This window comes from Oncorhynchus mykiss, chromosome 17 (assembly GCF_057628025.1).
Source record: "Oncorhynchus mykiss isolate SJ-2025 chromosome 17, ASM5762802v1, whole genome shotgun sequence".
Lineage (NCBI taxonomy): Eukaryota > Metazoa > Chordata > Actinopteri > Salmoniformes > Salmonidae > Oncorhynchus > Oncorhynchus mykiss.
Genome location: NC_143038.1, coordinates 37,558,143 through 37,572,281, shown reverse-complemented (window position 1 = coordinate 37,572,281; position 14,139 = coordinate 37,558,143). Strand labels below are relative to the sequence as shown.

The window sequence follows — 14,139 nt, the reverse complement described above, 5'->3', positions numbered from 1 at the left end:
CAACTATAACATGGTAGCTGACATGGACTAATTGGGTGACTGTCAGTGACTGACATAACAAGAGGAAAACTGTGGGTGCACTTCCACATTTCAAAATTTCACATTGTGTATTCTACTAAAATATATATATATATACTATATTAACTAACAGTAAGTTGAGACCACGACTGACATTGAACAAAAGTAGTTGCGGGCCCTAAGCGACACTGGGAGGGGAGTAGGCCGGGCTAACTCACCATAAACCCAGCTGATACACACTGACTGTATTATAACGAAGAGAAGCAGAGTCATCTGCATGATTAGTTATCCAACAGCTACCAACATTTCTGCGGAATGAGGAGGTATGTTGAAACACAGGGATATGTGGAAACAGATCACTTGGGAGGTACATTATCGATCATATATCTGGTTATTGTCATGATTTATCTAATAACGATGGCCTTAAAATTCCATATTTTATATCCTATATCCTTATAGAATGATGACTTCAAATGACCTCTCACCTCTGTGACCATGACCAGGCCAATGAAGAAGCTACCCACACTGATGATGAGGAGAAGGATTTTACGCCGATGGCCAACCAGGAAGATGGAGGGATACATGTCTGAGATAGCTGTCACCAAAGTTTCCAGAGCTACAAACTGAAGGAGAGATGATGGGGAAGTTCAGTGGAAACTCTGTTCTTTTAAATACTAGCTACTCATTCACAGTTTCACATCCAAAAGTTTAGTGATGATTGCAGCATCTATTGTAGGTTATGTAACATTCCTTTGCAAAGAAAATATTCCATAGACCTTCAGGGCCACTCTAACACACCTCACTGTCTAAACCCAGTAGGATTATCATGATGAAGAAGAAGATGGCCCAAAGCTGTGGTAATGGCATCATGGCCACGGCACGAGGGTAGGCGATGAATGCCAGGCCAGGACCTGTATGCAGTAATACAGGTAAACTCATTACTGAACTCTCAGCGGCAGAGGGAATAGTTAGATCCCTGAAATGCTAAGACACCTGTCTTGTAACAAAGCAGAACTTACAAGGGTATGTTAATTTGTTTGTTTGCACATTTTTTAAGGTTTATTTTATTAATTCATTCATTCATTCGTATCTCACTGCTGCAACACTTACCTGATTTGGCCACGGTTGAGATGTCTGTCCCTTGTTCATAAGCCATGAAGCCCAGCACAGAAAAGATTGCAAAACCAGCCACAAAGCTGGTTCCACTGTTCAAAAGGCATAGGTAGACACAGTCCCTATAAATAGATTCACTTCCCTGTTAGTCACAACACGAAGGCATCCAAATGACCTACAACATGTAGATCATCACACTTTCCAGATACTCTACCATTTCTTCAATCCAACCTCCAAATAATTATGTGCACAGGGGACGTTTTTGCAGGCAAGAGAAAACGTTCTGCCAGCACATTTTATCTAGCAAGGCACATTTATTGTTTGTGTACATAATTCTTCCACACACTTGTAACAGTTTTTGTCACACCTGTGAGACACACCAGAGAGAGACACAATAGTCTTCATAGTTTCACAATTCTTATACACTAGTCTCATCCCAGGGTGTTAGAGGCAAATTCAAATGGTACCTATTTTGACCTTGTACAGTGGCAAGAAAAAGTAAGTCAACCCTTTGGAATTACCTGGATTTCTGCATAAATTGGTCATTAAATTTGATCTGATCTTCATCTAAGTCACAACAATAGACAAACATAGTGTGCTTAAACTAATAACACACAAATTATTGTATTTCTCTTGTCTATATTGAAAACATAATTTAAACATTCACAGTGTAGGTTGGAAAAAGTATAGGAGGAGGAGATTTTACATACAAACATGGTGTCACGCCCTGACCTTAGATATCCTTATTCTCCATGTTTGGTTAGGTCAGGGTGTGACTCGGGTGAGAAAGTCTAGGTTTTCTGTTTCTTTGTTTTTGGCAGTGTGGTTCCCAATCAGAGGCAGCTGTCTATCGTTGTCTCTGATTGGGGATCATACTTAGGTAGCCTTTTTTCCCACCATTAGGTTGTGGGATCTTGTCTTTGTTTATTGCATGGTTTTGCATAGTTGCTGTGGAGCCTGCAGAACTTTACGTTTGTTTTGTATTTTACCACGCTGCACCTTGGTCTCATTCCAACGACGGACGTACCAGAAGATCCCACCACCACGGACCAAGCAGCGTGGCCAGGAGGAGTGGACATGGGAGGACATCCTGGACGGCAAAGGACCTGGAGGTGGGAGGAGATCCTGGCCGGAAGGGATCGCCTCCAATGGAAACAGGCGGAGGCAGCGAGGTGCTAGAGTGGGCATTCAGCCAGGACAGATTGTGCCGGCTCAGCGCTCCTGGTCTCCGGCGCATCTCTTCGACCCAGGATATCCTGCGCTGGCTCTGCAGGATATCCTGCGCCGGCTCTGTGTCTCCGGTGCGCCTTCACAGCCCAGTGCATCCTGTGCCAGCGCCCCGCAGTTGCCGGGCTAGGGTGAGCATCCAGCCAGGACGCGTTGTGCCAGCTCTACGCGCACAGCCTCCAGTGGTGATCCATGGCCCGAAGCCTCTAGTGATGATCCATGGCACGAAGCCATCAGTGATGTTCCAGGGCACGAAGCCTCCAGTGGTGATCCATGGCCCGAAGCCTACAGTGATTATCCATGGCACGAAGCCTCCAGTGATGATCCATGGCATGAAGCCTCCAGTGATGATCCATGGCCCGAAGCCTCTAGTGATGATCCATGGCCCGAAGCCTCCAGTGATGATCCATGGCACGAAGCGACGGTCCCCAGTCCGGAGCCGTGGAGCCGCACCGGAGGTCTGGAGCGCAGAGCTGGCACAACCCGTCCTGACTGGATGCTCACCCTAGCCTGGCAATTGTGGGGCAGTAGCACAGGACGCACTGGGCTGTGGATGCGTACCGGAGACACAGTACGTGTAACCGCAAAGCATGGTGTCAGAAGGGTCACACGCTCCTCAAAGCGACTGTTTTGCTCTAGCCTCCAACCCCTCCAAACTCTTTCGTCCCTTTCCACTGCCAACCACTCCTCGCTCAAACGGTCCAAGTTCTCCTCCTCTGTCTCGGACTCACCCCTCAGCACCAACGCCCACGTCATCTGCCCCCCCCCCCCAAAAAAATTGGGGGCTGCCTCTCGGGTTTCCGTCATGTCCTCTCCTCCTGGACACGCTGCTTGGTCCGTTTGTGGTGGGAACTTCTGTTAAGCTCGTTGTTAGAAGGAGACCAAGGCGCAGCGTGGTAAGCGTACATCTTTCTTTATTAAGATGAACACCAACAAAAGAATAAACAAATGTATTATTCTGCAGGCAACCTAGTAACTGTGCAAAAGCAAGATCCCACAAACTAGGCTGGAAAACAGGCGGCCTAAGTATGAGTCCCAATCAGAGACAACGATAGACAGCTGGCTCTGATTGGGAAACATAGAAATAGAAAACTAGAATGCCCACATAAATCACACCCTGACCTAACCAAATAGAGAAATAAAAAGGCACTCTAAGGTCAGGGTGTGACAATTATGGCTAATTGTCTGGCCCTATATGTCACCCTCAACCAGCACATTCTTGACAAAGGCTCCAGTCAGAAACTTTGAGTTTATGTCTGTAATACCAATTTAAATCATAACATTTCTTTGGATTACAATGCTACTTTCTCATGTTTGGATTTTGCAGCTATGAGTTTTCCTGAGTACATACAACGAACAGACAACATTTGGTGTACAGTCCCCCCTTTAATGTTTAATACATTTGCAAAAATGTCTAAATACCTGTGTTTGCTTCATCATTATGGGGTATTGTGTGTAGATTGATGAAGATTTTTTAACATTTAATCAATTTTAGAATAAAGCTGTAGCTTAACAAAATGTGGAACATGGGAAAGGCTCTGAATACTTTCCAAATGCAGTGTACATACGCATGGTTTGCGTTATAAATCAGACCCCTCCTGAAACTATGTGTACATGAGCGCGTATTAAAACAGAAAAGAAAAACATCATTCACCGTTTATTTTCATAATAATGCCCTCATTTGCTGTACACTTTGGAAGTATTGGAATTATGCCAAGGCACCCACTGGGCACAAACAGCTTAAATCAGCTTGAATAATTAAAAAAATAATGATGGTAAAATATTGTACAATCCAGGTGTGCAAAGCTCTTAGAGTTACCAAGAAAGACTCACAGCTGTAATCGCTGCCAAAGGTGATTCTAACATGTATTGACTCTAACATGGGTGTGACCACTCATGTAAATGAGATATGTGTATTTCATTTTCAATATATTTTCAAACACTTCCCAATATTTTTTTTTTTACTTTCTCGTTATGTGGTTTTGTGTGTAGATGGGTGAGATGATTATTTTTTTTTTACTCCATCTTGAATTCAGACTGTAATACAACAAAATGTGGAATAAGTCAAGGGGTATGATTTTTTTCTGAAGGCACTGTATTTGGCCTTGCATTTTAGGTTATTGTCTTGCTGAAAGGTGGATTTGTCTCCCAGTGTCTGATGGAAAGCAGACTGAACCCGGTTTTCTTCTAGGACTTTGTCTGTGCTTAGCTCTTTCCATTTTTTTTATCCTAAAAAACTCCTTAATCCTTGTTGATGACAAGCATACACATAACACGATGCAGCCACCACTAAGCTTGAAAATATGAAGAGTGGTACTCAGTGATGTGTTGCGTTGGATTTGCCCCAAACGTATCGCTTTGTATTCATGATATATAGTTAATTTCTTTGCCAGATTTTTTTGCAGTTTTATATTAGTACCTTATTTTTTTGGAATATTTTTGTTCAGTACAGACTGCGTTATTTTCACTCTGTAATTTGGTTAGTTTTGTGGAGTAACTACAATGTTGTTGATTGTATTTTGTTGAACCTTTATTTATCTAGGCAATATTGTTGATCTTCCTCAGTTTTCTCCTATCACAGCCTATCTATGGAAATAAAAGTGACGTCAGACACCATTTCAGTTGATGAGATAGTGTGTTGCTGTTGTAGGCTTCGTTGTCTTACATATTCACTACAAGTCGTATTTCTCCTGTTGTAACTTGTAACTTACTATTTTTTACTGCACAACTCATAAGTACTCTGGTGGAGGTAATATATATGTATATCTTCAAGCAGAAAAAAATTGTTGTTATACTCAGGCACTAAGCTCTCAGTTCTCTTCTCTTCTGGCCTGAAATGTCAAATTTAAATAGGGTCCAAATGTCATTATCATTTAACATATGAATGCAGAAGGCAGTATTACAAAGTACAACTTGTCACTCATCACAGTCACACTGAGAGATCTCATAGTACCACATACTGTAGGCATGTTGTACGACCCGATAACTGGCACATATAGGCATATAGGCAATCTGTCTCACCTTACACACAACGACAAACTTGTCAAGCTTCCTCGTATTTGAATAGCAAGGAGCATTCATTCATTCATTCATTTATTTTATTTTACCTTTGTTTAACCAGGTAGGCCAGTTGAGAACAAGTTCTCATTTACAACTGCAACCTGGCCAAGATAAAGCAAAGCCGTACGACAAAAACAACAACACAGAGTTACACATAAACAAACGTACAGTCAATAACACAATAGAAAAATCAATGTACAAGGTTTGCAAATGTAGAAGAGTAGGGAGGTAGGCAATAAATAGGCCACGGAGGCGGAAATAATTACAATTTAGCATTAATACTGGAGTAATAGATGTGCAGATGATAATTTGCAAGTAGAGATACTGGGGTGCAAAAGAGCAAGAGGGTAAGTAATAATATGAGGATGAGGTAGTCGGGTGTGCTATTTACAGAATGGCTGTGTACAGGTACAGTTATCGGTAAGCTGCTCTGACAGCTGATGCTTAAAGTTAGAGAGGGAGATATAAGACTCTAGTTTCAGAGATTTTTGCAATTCGTTCCAGTCAGTGGCAGCAGAGAACTGGAAGGAAAGGCAGCCAAAGGAAGTTTTGGCTTTGGGGTTGACCAGTGCAATTTACCTTCTGGAGTGCTGGCTACGGGTGGGTTTAGGCTATGGTGACCAGTGATCTGAGATAATGCGTGGCTTTACCTAGCAAATACATATAGATGACCTGGAGCCAGTGGGTTTGGCGACTGATATCTGCTGAGGGACAGCCAACGAGAGCATGCTGATCGCAATGGTGTGTAGTACTGTCTTTGGGTCTTCGGTGATAAAACGGATGGCACTGTGATAGACTACATCCAGTTTGCTGAGTAGAGTGTTGGCTATTTTGTAAATGATATTGCCGAAGTCAAGGATCGGTAGGATAGTCAGTTTTACGAGGGTATGTTTGGCGGCATGAGTGAAGGAGGCTTTGTTGTGAAATAGGAAGCCGATTTAACTTTGGATTGGAGATGCTTAATGTGAGTCTGGAAGGAGAGTCTACAGTCTAACCAGACACCTAGGTATTTGTTGTTGTCCGCATATTCTAAGTCAGAACCGTCCAGAGTAGTGATGCTAGTCGTGCGGGAAGGTGTGGGCAGTAATAAACATATCACCATTTCAAATCTCACCGTACCTTCTCCACTATGCAATATGGTTTCCGAGCTGGTCATGGGTGCACCTCAGTCATGCTCAAGGTCCTAAACGATATCATTACCCACATTGATAAAAGACAGTACTGTGCATCAACCTGGCCAAGGTTTTCGACTTTGTCAATCACCACATTATTTTCGGCAGACTCAATAGCCTTGGCTTCTCAAATGACTGCCTCGCCAGGTACACCAACTACTTTACAGATAGAGTTCAGTGTGTCAAATCGGGGGGGCCTGTTGTCCGGACCTCTGGCAGTCTCTATTGTAGTGCCACAGGGTTCAATTCTAGGGCCGACTCTTTTCTCTGTATATATCAATGATGTCGCTCTTGTTGCTGGTGATTCTCTGATCCACCTCTACGCAGACGACACCATTCTGTATACATCTGGCCCTTCTTTGGACACTGTGCTAACAAACCTGCAAACGAGCTTCAACGCCATACAACACTCTTTCTGTGGCCTCCAACCACTTTTAAATGCTAGTAAAACTAAGTGCGTGCTCTTCAACAGAGTAAGGAGAGGTATATCTATAATTCCATGTGTATAACTTGTATTATTATCTACATTTATGATGAGTATTTCTGTTGAATGATGTGGCTATGCAAAATCCCTGAATGTTTTTGGAACTAGTGAATGTAACGCGCCAATGTAAACTCATATTTTGATAAATATAAACTTTATCAAACTAAACATACATTGTGTAACATGAAGTCCTATGAGTGTCATCTGATGAAGAGGTTAGTGATTCATTTTATCTCTATTTGTGCTTTTTGTGACTCCCTCTTTGGCTGGGAAAATGACTGTTTTTATTGTGGTTTGGTGGTCACCTAACATAATCGTTTTTGGTGCTTTCACTGTAAAGCCTATTTGAAATCGGACACTGTGGTCGGATTAACAACAAGACTACCTTTAAAACGGTATAAGATACATGTACAGTGGGGCAAAAAAGTATTTAGTCAGCCACCAATTGTGCAAGTTCTCCCACTTAAAAAGATGAGAGGGGCCTGTAATTTTCATCATAGGTACACTTCAACTATGACAGACAAAATGAGAAAAAAAAATCCAGAAAATCACATTGTAGGATTTTTAATGAATTTATTTGCAAATTATGGTGGAAAATAATTATTTGGTCACCTACAAACAAGCAAGATTTCTGGCTCTCACAGACCACAGACTTCTTCTTTAAGAGGCTCCTCTGTCCTCCACTCGTTACCTGTATTAATGGCACCTGTTTGAACTTGTTATCAGTATAAAAGACACCTGTCCACAACCATCTCTAAAATAATCTGCCGAAATGGTTGCAACCCCTATTACTAGTCTATTCAACCTCTCTTTTGTATCGTCAGATCCCCAAAGATTGGAAAGCTGCCTCGGTCATCCCCCTCTTCAAAGGGTGAGACACTCTAGACCAAAACGGTCTGGGGGGCAGTATTGAGTAGCTTGGATGAATAAGTTGTCCAAAGTAAACGGCCTACTCCTCAGTCTCATTTGCTAATATATGCATAGAAAACACTCCAACGTTTCTAAAACTGTTTGAATGATGTCTGTGAGTATAACAGAAATCAAAACAGGAAGTGAGAAATCTGAGCTTCGTATGTATTCACCACAGTTCCCAATGAAATCCCTTTGAGATATTAATGATGTTGCACTTCCTAGGGATTCCACTAGATGTCAACCATCTATAGAAATTTGAATGACACTTCTACTGTGTTGTGGGACTGAATGAGAGCAGAATCTATCAGGTGACTGGCAGTCAGTCATTTTCTGATCACGCGCATTCCTCATGGTATCCACTTGCGTTCCATTGCTCATCAAGACACAAAGGAATACTCTGGTTGGAACTTTATTGAAGCTATATTTAAAAAACATCCTAATGATTGATTCTGTACATAGTTTGAAATGTTTCTTCGACCTGTAATGTAACTTTTTGAAGTTTTTGTCTGACGTAACGCTGACCAGAATGAGCGTTTTGGATATGTATACCAAACGCGCTAACAAACGGAGGTATTTGGACATAAATATTTGGACATAAATAACGGACATTATCGAAAACAAACATTTATTGTGGACCTGGGATTCCTGAAGTGCTTTCTGATGAAGATCATCAAAGGTAAGGGAATATTTATCGTGTAATTTCTTGTTTATGTTGACGCCAAAATGGCGGCTATTGTGACTATTTCTTCTGAGCGCCATCTCAGATTATTGCATGGTTTGCTTATTCCGTAAAGTTTTTTTGAAATCAGACACAGCGGTTGCATTAAGCATGTCCCAGTTTAGGTCACCTAACAGTGCGAACTCTGAAGATAGATGTGGGGCGATCAATTCACATATGGTCTCCTGGGCATAGCTGGGGGCTGAAGGGGGTTTATAGCAAGCGGCAACAGTGAGTGACTTGTTTCTGGAAAGGTGGATGTTTAAATTAGAAGCTCGAATTATCTGGATAGTATGACAGAACACTGCAAGCTATCTCTGCAGTAGATTTCAACTCCGCCCCCTTTGGCAGTTCAATCTTGTCAGAAATTTTTATAGTTAGAGATGGACATTTCTGGATTTTTGGTGGCCTTCCTAAGCCAGGATTCAGACACGGCTAGGACATCCGGGTTGGCGGAGTGTGCTAAAGCAGTGAATAAAACAATCTTAGGGAGGAGGCTTCTAATGTTAACATGCATGAAACCAATGCTTTTACGGGTACAGAAGTCAACAAATGAGAGCACCTGGGGAATTGGAGTGATGCTGGGGGCTGCAGGGCCTGAGTTAATCTCTACATCACCAGAGGAACAAAGGAGGAGTAGGATAAGAGTGCAGCTAAAGGCTGAAAGAACTGGCTGTCTAGTGCTTTCGGAACAGAGAGTAAAAGGAGCAGGTTTCTGGGTTTGTAAGAGTAGATTCAAGGCATAATGTACAGACAAAGTTATGGTAGGATGTGAATACGTTGGAGTTAAACCTAGGCATTGAGTGACGATGAGTGAGGTTTTGTCTCTAGAGGCACCATTTAAGCCAGGTGAGGTCACTGCATGTGTGGGGCGTGGAACATAAAGGTTAGCTAAGGCATATTGAGCAGGGCTGGAGGCTCTACAGTGAAATAAGACAAAAAATAATCACCAAAACAGCAATTGACAAGGCATATTGACGTTATGAAGAGGCATGTGTAGTCAAGTGATCATAGGGTCCAATGAGTAGATAGGCGAGCTGGTGGCACGGCGATTCAGACAGCAAGCAGGCCAGGGCTAGCTGCAGGCTAGCAGATGTGCCTCAAGGGGACGTCGCAATGGGAGAGCCTATTTAAACCCCCCCGGACGGTTACATCGGCAGATCAGTAGTGATGGATCGGCGGGGCTCCGTGTCGGCAGCAAAGGGTCCAGGCCAATTGGCAAAAGAGGTATTGAAGCCCAGGAATTATCTGATGGATATCAGTTTTGTTCTGTTCTTCTTTATTTACTGTAATGCAATAACATAACAGGGCAACAAGGGACCCTTTCAAATGCTTGTTTATGTTAAGATGACTTTGGCATTATACTTTGTCAGTCTCTCCCTGGATTGGCTACTCTTTGAAATTTCAGGAAATAATGGGCCAGTTTCCCAGACACAGATTAAGCCTAACCCAGGACTAAAAGGCATTCTCAATGGAGATTCTGAGAGATATGTTGTGTGAATTCATTAATTCTAATTATAATTATTTGTCCAGGAAACCTGAATGACCCAGGGCTCAATTCAATCTGTGTTGCATAAATTCATCTTTGCAGAGTGATTGAGATTTAAAGGCAATGTTCCTGCTTTAGTGGAGTCTGCATTCACCGTAAACACTGTATATGTTGGTCCAATCGGAAATTACCTTCACATTTCTATCGCAGAATCTGTAACGCTTCAGATTTACAGATTGAATAGAGCCCCTAGTCTTTAAACTCAGTGGAGAAGCAGAGTCTAACATCTCTGTTAGAACTAGTATTACAACTTGCTGAAGCACTAAGGGTGATAGCCTGACATGTGGAGTGACACAACCAATCACTGGACCTCAATGTCAAATACTACTGTAATACGTCATGTGCAGCTGGGGAATTGTGTAAAATGATCATGAGAACAACAAAAATACATCAAAATCTTGAAACACTATTATCACCCTAACCTGCTACATTGATGGTCATAATGGTATCTATGAATGATAAAACACAGACTGTCATCAGGGATAGTAGAGCTGGTTCTGCTCGTTTGGTCAGCAATCATCAGAGCCATTTGTACACTAATACAGACCACAGTACCTCAATAAAGGATGAATATAGATATTCTACAAACAACTGTCTAAAGCTACAAGTATTCATTTTTCATATCAGGCTAAATTCACCTCAGACACAATTGCAGGTGGGGTGTGCTCTGTGTTGGTTTAGCCTGAACTAATGATAACTGCTGTTAACTGGTCTTACTGGTCTTATCTGTAACTCATAGAAGGGCATTGCTCCTGTATTAGTCTTCAGCTCGGCTATAGAAAACTGTCTGTACCCTGTGGGGGAAACTTATTTATAGTCAGTGCAATAACGATGTCTCTGTTCAATTACCTCAGAGTAGGAGCGCTTATCTAGGTTCAGTTTAGCCTTTTCTATGATCCTAGATCATCACTTCTATTCTAGGACGCAGGTCTCAGATTCATGTTACACCTGAATATATTTCTGCAGCGAGTTACACTTTTAATTTAACGTACTCCAAAGAATAATGGTGGAAAAAATAAGATATAAATCATGGCACAAGGTTTGATAAGTTTATTGATATTGGCATCAAATCCTATCACAGTATTTTACAGTGTTTCTACTATATATGTATTTCCACAATCCCTTCTCGTTAACCATCAATATATTTTCACAAATGTCATTCTTCACAAAGTCTTAAGAAATTACATAGTAGTAGAAAAAACTATAAAGGTATATGATTATTAAACCCACCCAAAGATAAAATGTATCTTCAAAAAAATAGTTTGTTCACTTGTATATACAGACTCAGTTAACCAACAGGAACTAATAGCATACATGTCATGTTTTTGTTTCCATCATGTTGTGTGACAGGTGTTTGATCCATTCATCATTACTCTGCCATGACCACAGTCCTGGTTAATTAAAGGAAAAGTGCAAAGGTCCATATTTTGTGCCGGACCTTACTCAATATGTTTTCTCCTCATTCTGACATGAGTCACCAAGATTGACCTGCAATTCTATTAATTCAGGGTTTTCTGGGCCAAACAGAATGACCGCATCTCTTTTTTCACACCAAGACTTCCCATAACCAGTGCTTCTACGTCTCATCAGCTCTACATACCGGAAACAGTGTGTGTTTTGGAAACACTTGCCCACATCTCCCTCCCAAGAAAAAGGCATGGGGTGGATTATGTTCTGTACTATACTTTTCTAAGCCTCTCAGACCAAGCAAAGGGTCACATTTGTCTCTGTTACACAACAGGAAGTATTTGTATTGTTTATGTCAGGACCTTGAGTGACTGGCTGGACCTGCTTATCTCTAGTCCTATAGGGATGGTAGCTGAGAGAGGGGGCCAGTGTCTCTACAGGAGGCCCGTGTCTCTGTCTAGGAGGTTGTGGCCCCAGGCTGGTATCTCCGTGTCCCCCAGGGGTCTGTCCTGCTCTGACTGCTTGGCCAGGAGGGAATTCTTCTGGGCCTTGGTCATGGGGAGATCCTTTGACGGCGTGGTGAGGATGGACAGTCTCTGAGGAATCAATAAAGAGGACAGAGGAGCATTTCAAAGACAGACCACCAAAGGAATGAGACATAAAATAACTGGTGATGTTTGCAGAACGTTGATTGTTTTTCCTCTTTCTTAGTTGGTAGAAGAAACAACATCAGTGTGTATTGGGGAGTAAATGGGTGTTTGGGTAATGGATCTGATCATTGTATAAATAGAGACATAACTAGCGATAACAACACAAGTGGTACCTGCCAACTTTTAAAAGATCTGAAGTTTGGAATTGATAGTGAGAAATTAACCATGGCCTCTCATGACCATTGCTCCATCTTTGGAGAATGTACTCAAAGACTTAGCCTCTATCGCCAACCTACGTAACTAGCTATAGCTAGGCTACCTATGATATATTGCTTGATTTTTGTTGCTTTTGGACCACTTTGAGATGCTTTTCTGTTTTGAAACTCTAGTGCTTGACTTGGGCTGAGACAGTTGCCGGTACTGTTTACATTTAGGTGCAGGAGCTCCACAATACTTTTGAGATAATATTGTAAAAAAGGAACAGGAGCTCAAGCTGTTAAACATTTTAGGTGCCGGTACTCAGCTCCGGAGAGCTCCTGCCCAAGTCAAGCAATGTGAAACTCTATAGAAACATAATAAATTATGTCCCTATTTACCTGTCGCAGTGTACCAGGAGTGACGCTCACGATGTAAACCATCCATAGAGGAACCATGAGGGTGGAGGAGAGAGTGAACCACCAGCCAATGGCGGAACTCCACCAAGGATACTGAAAGGTGTTGTTGAACTTCAGCGGGGCTAACTTTATCAAGGAAAAGACAAATGTAACCTAGAACAAAAGATATGGATGGAGGTTGTATAATAAACATTAAAGAACACAACGTATTTTCTGATAGCATTGTACTAATTATAACATATTAGGGTAACAGTGAGGGTTGAGTGAGGACTGAGATTAACAAGATAAGGTTAAGAACAATGTTATAGTTTCTCCAGGTCAGGCTTCTGGTGGAGCATTTATAATGGTCTAATAAAAAGCATGAGCTGGCGCACACCCACTATGTTCCCCCTGTTGATGATGCTTATCAGGCATTATAGTTGAAACAAAATATTACAAGTAACTGTCACGCCCTGGTCTTAGTATTGTGTGTTTTCTTTCTTTATTTGGTCAGGCCAGGGTGTGATATGGGTTTTTTATGTGGTGTGTTTTGTCTTGGGGTTTTATTAGGTATTGGGTTTGTGGCTTAGTGGGGGTATCTAGCATAGTCTATGGCTGTCTGGAGTGGTTCTCAATCAGAGGCAGGTGTTTATCGTTGTCTCTGATTGGGAACCATATTTAGGCAGCCATATTCTTTGAGTGTTTTGTGGGTGATTGTTCCTGTCTCTGTTTGTTTTCACCAGATAGGCTGTTTAGGTTTTCTCACATTTGTTGTTTTGTATTATGTTCATGTTTGAGTTTTTCCTTTATTAAAGAACATGAACACCAACTACGCAGCATTTTGGTCCGATCCTTGCTACACCTCCTCGTCAGAGGAGGAGATAGAAGAAAACCGTAACAGAATCACCCACCACAAGAGGACCAAGCGGCGTGGTGAAAGGCTGGAGCAGCGAAAAGAGGAATGGACGTGGGAGGACGTTTTGGATGGACTATACTACTTGGGAGGAAATAGACAGGTGGGCGGTCGACCCAGGGACAGTGCCGGAGCCCGCCTGGGATTCGCTGGAGCAGTGCGAAGAAGGTTATAAGAGAATGGAGTTGGAGAGACGAGCACGGCGACGCGGACGGAACCCCGAGAGTCAGCCCCAAAAATGTCTTGGGGGGGGGGGGGGGGCTCACAGGGAGTATGGCGATGCCAGGTAGGAGACCTACGCTCTAACTTCCTGTGCTTACCGG

The 14,139-nt window shown here is 42.3% G+C and overlaps 2 protein-coding genes across 4 annotated transcripts in view; both read right to left on the bottom strand.

The window, feature by feature from the left end:
* Positions 1 to 354: 354 nt before the first annotated feature.
* Positions 355 to 3,114, bottom strand: LOC149975936 (sodium- and chloride-dependent GABA transporter 3-like). The gene is made up of 4 exons (XM_090204188.1): positions 2,863 to 3,114; positions 1,129 to 1,273; positions 817 to 929; positions 355 to 641 (listed from the first exon to the last, which is right to left on the bottom strand). Exons 1-4 carry the CDS (start codon positions 3,112 to 3,114, stop codon positions 423 to 425), a joined length of 729 nt encoding a protein of 242 aa, XP_090060314.1. The 3' UTR covers positions 355 to 422.
* A 4,516-nt stretch (positions 3,115 to 7,630) lies between these two features.
* Positions 7,631 to 14,139, bottom strand: part of LOC149975935 (sodium- and chloride-dependent GABA transporter 2-like) — a 41,355-nt gene continuing 34,846 nt past the window's right edge. For all 3 annotated transcript variants that reach the window (XM_090205449.1, XM_090205450.1, XM_090205451.1), the window contains 2 exons: positions 12,907 to 13,077; positions 7,631 to 12,256 (listed from right to left, as the gene is read on the bottom strand). In XM_090205449.1, the coding sequence (XP_090061575.1) occupies positions 12,095 to 12,256; positions 12,907 to 13,077 (333 nt within the window). In that variant the 3' untranslated portion in view covers positions 7,631 to 12,094. The remainder of the gene's footprint in view (positions 12,257 to 12,906; positions 13,078 to 14,139) is intronic.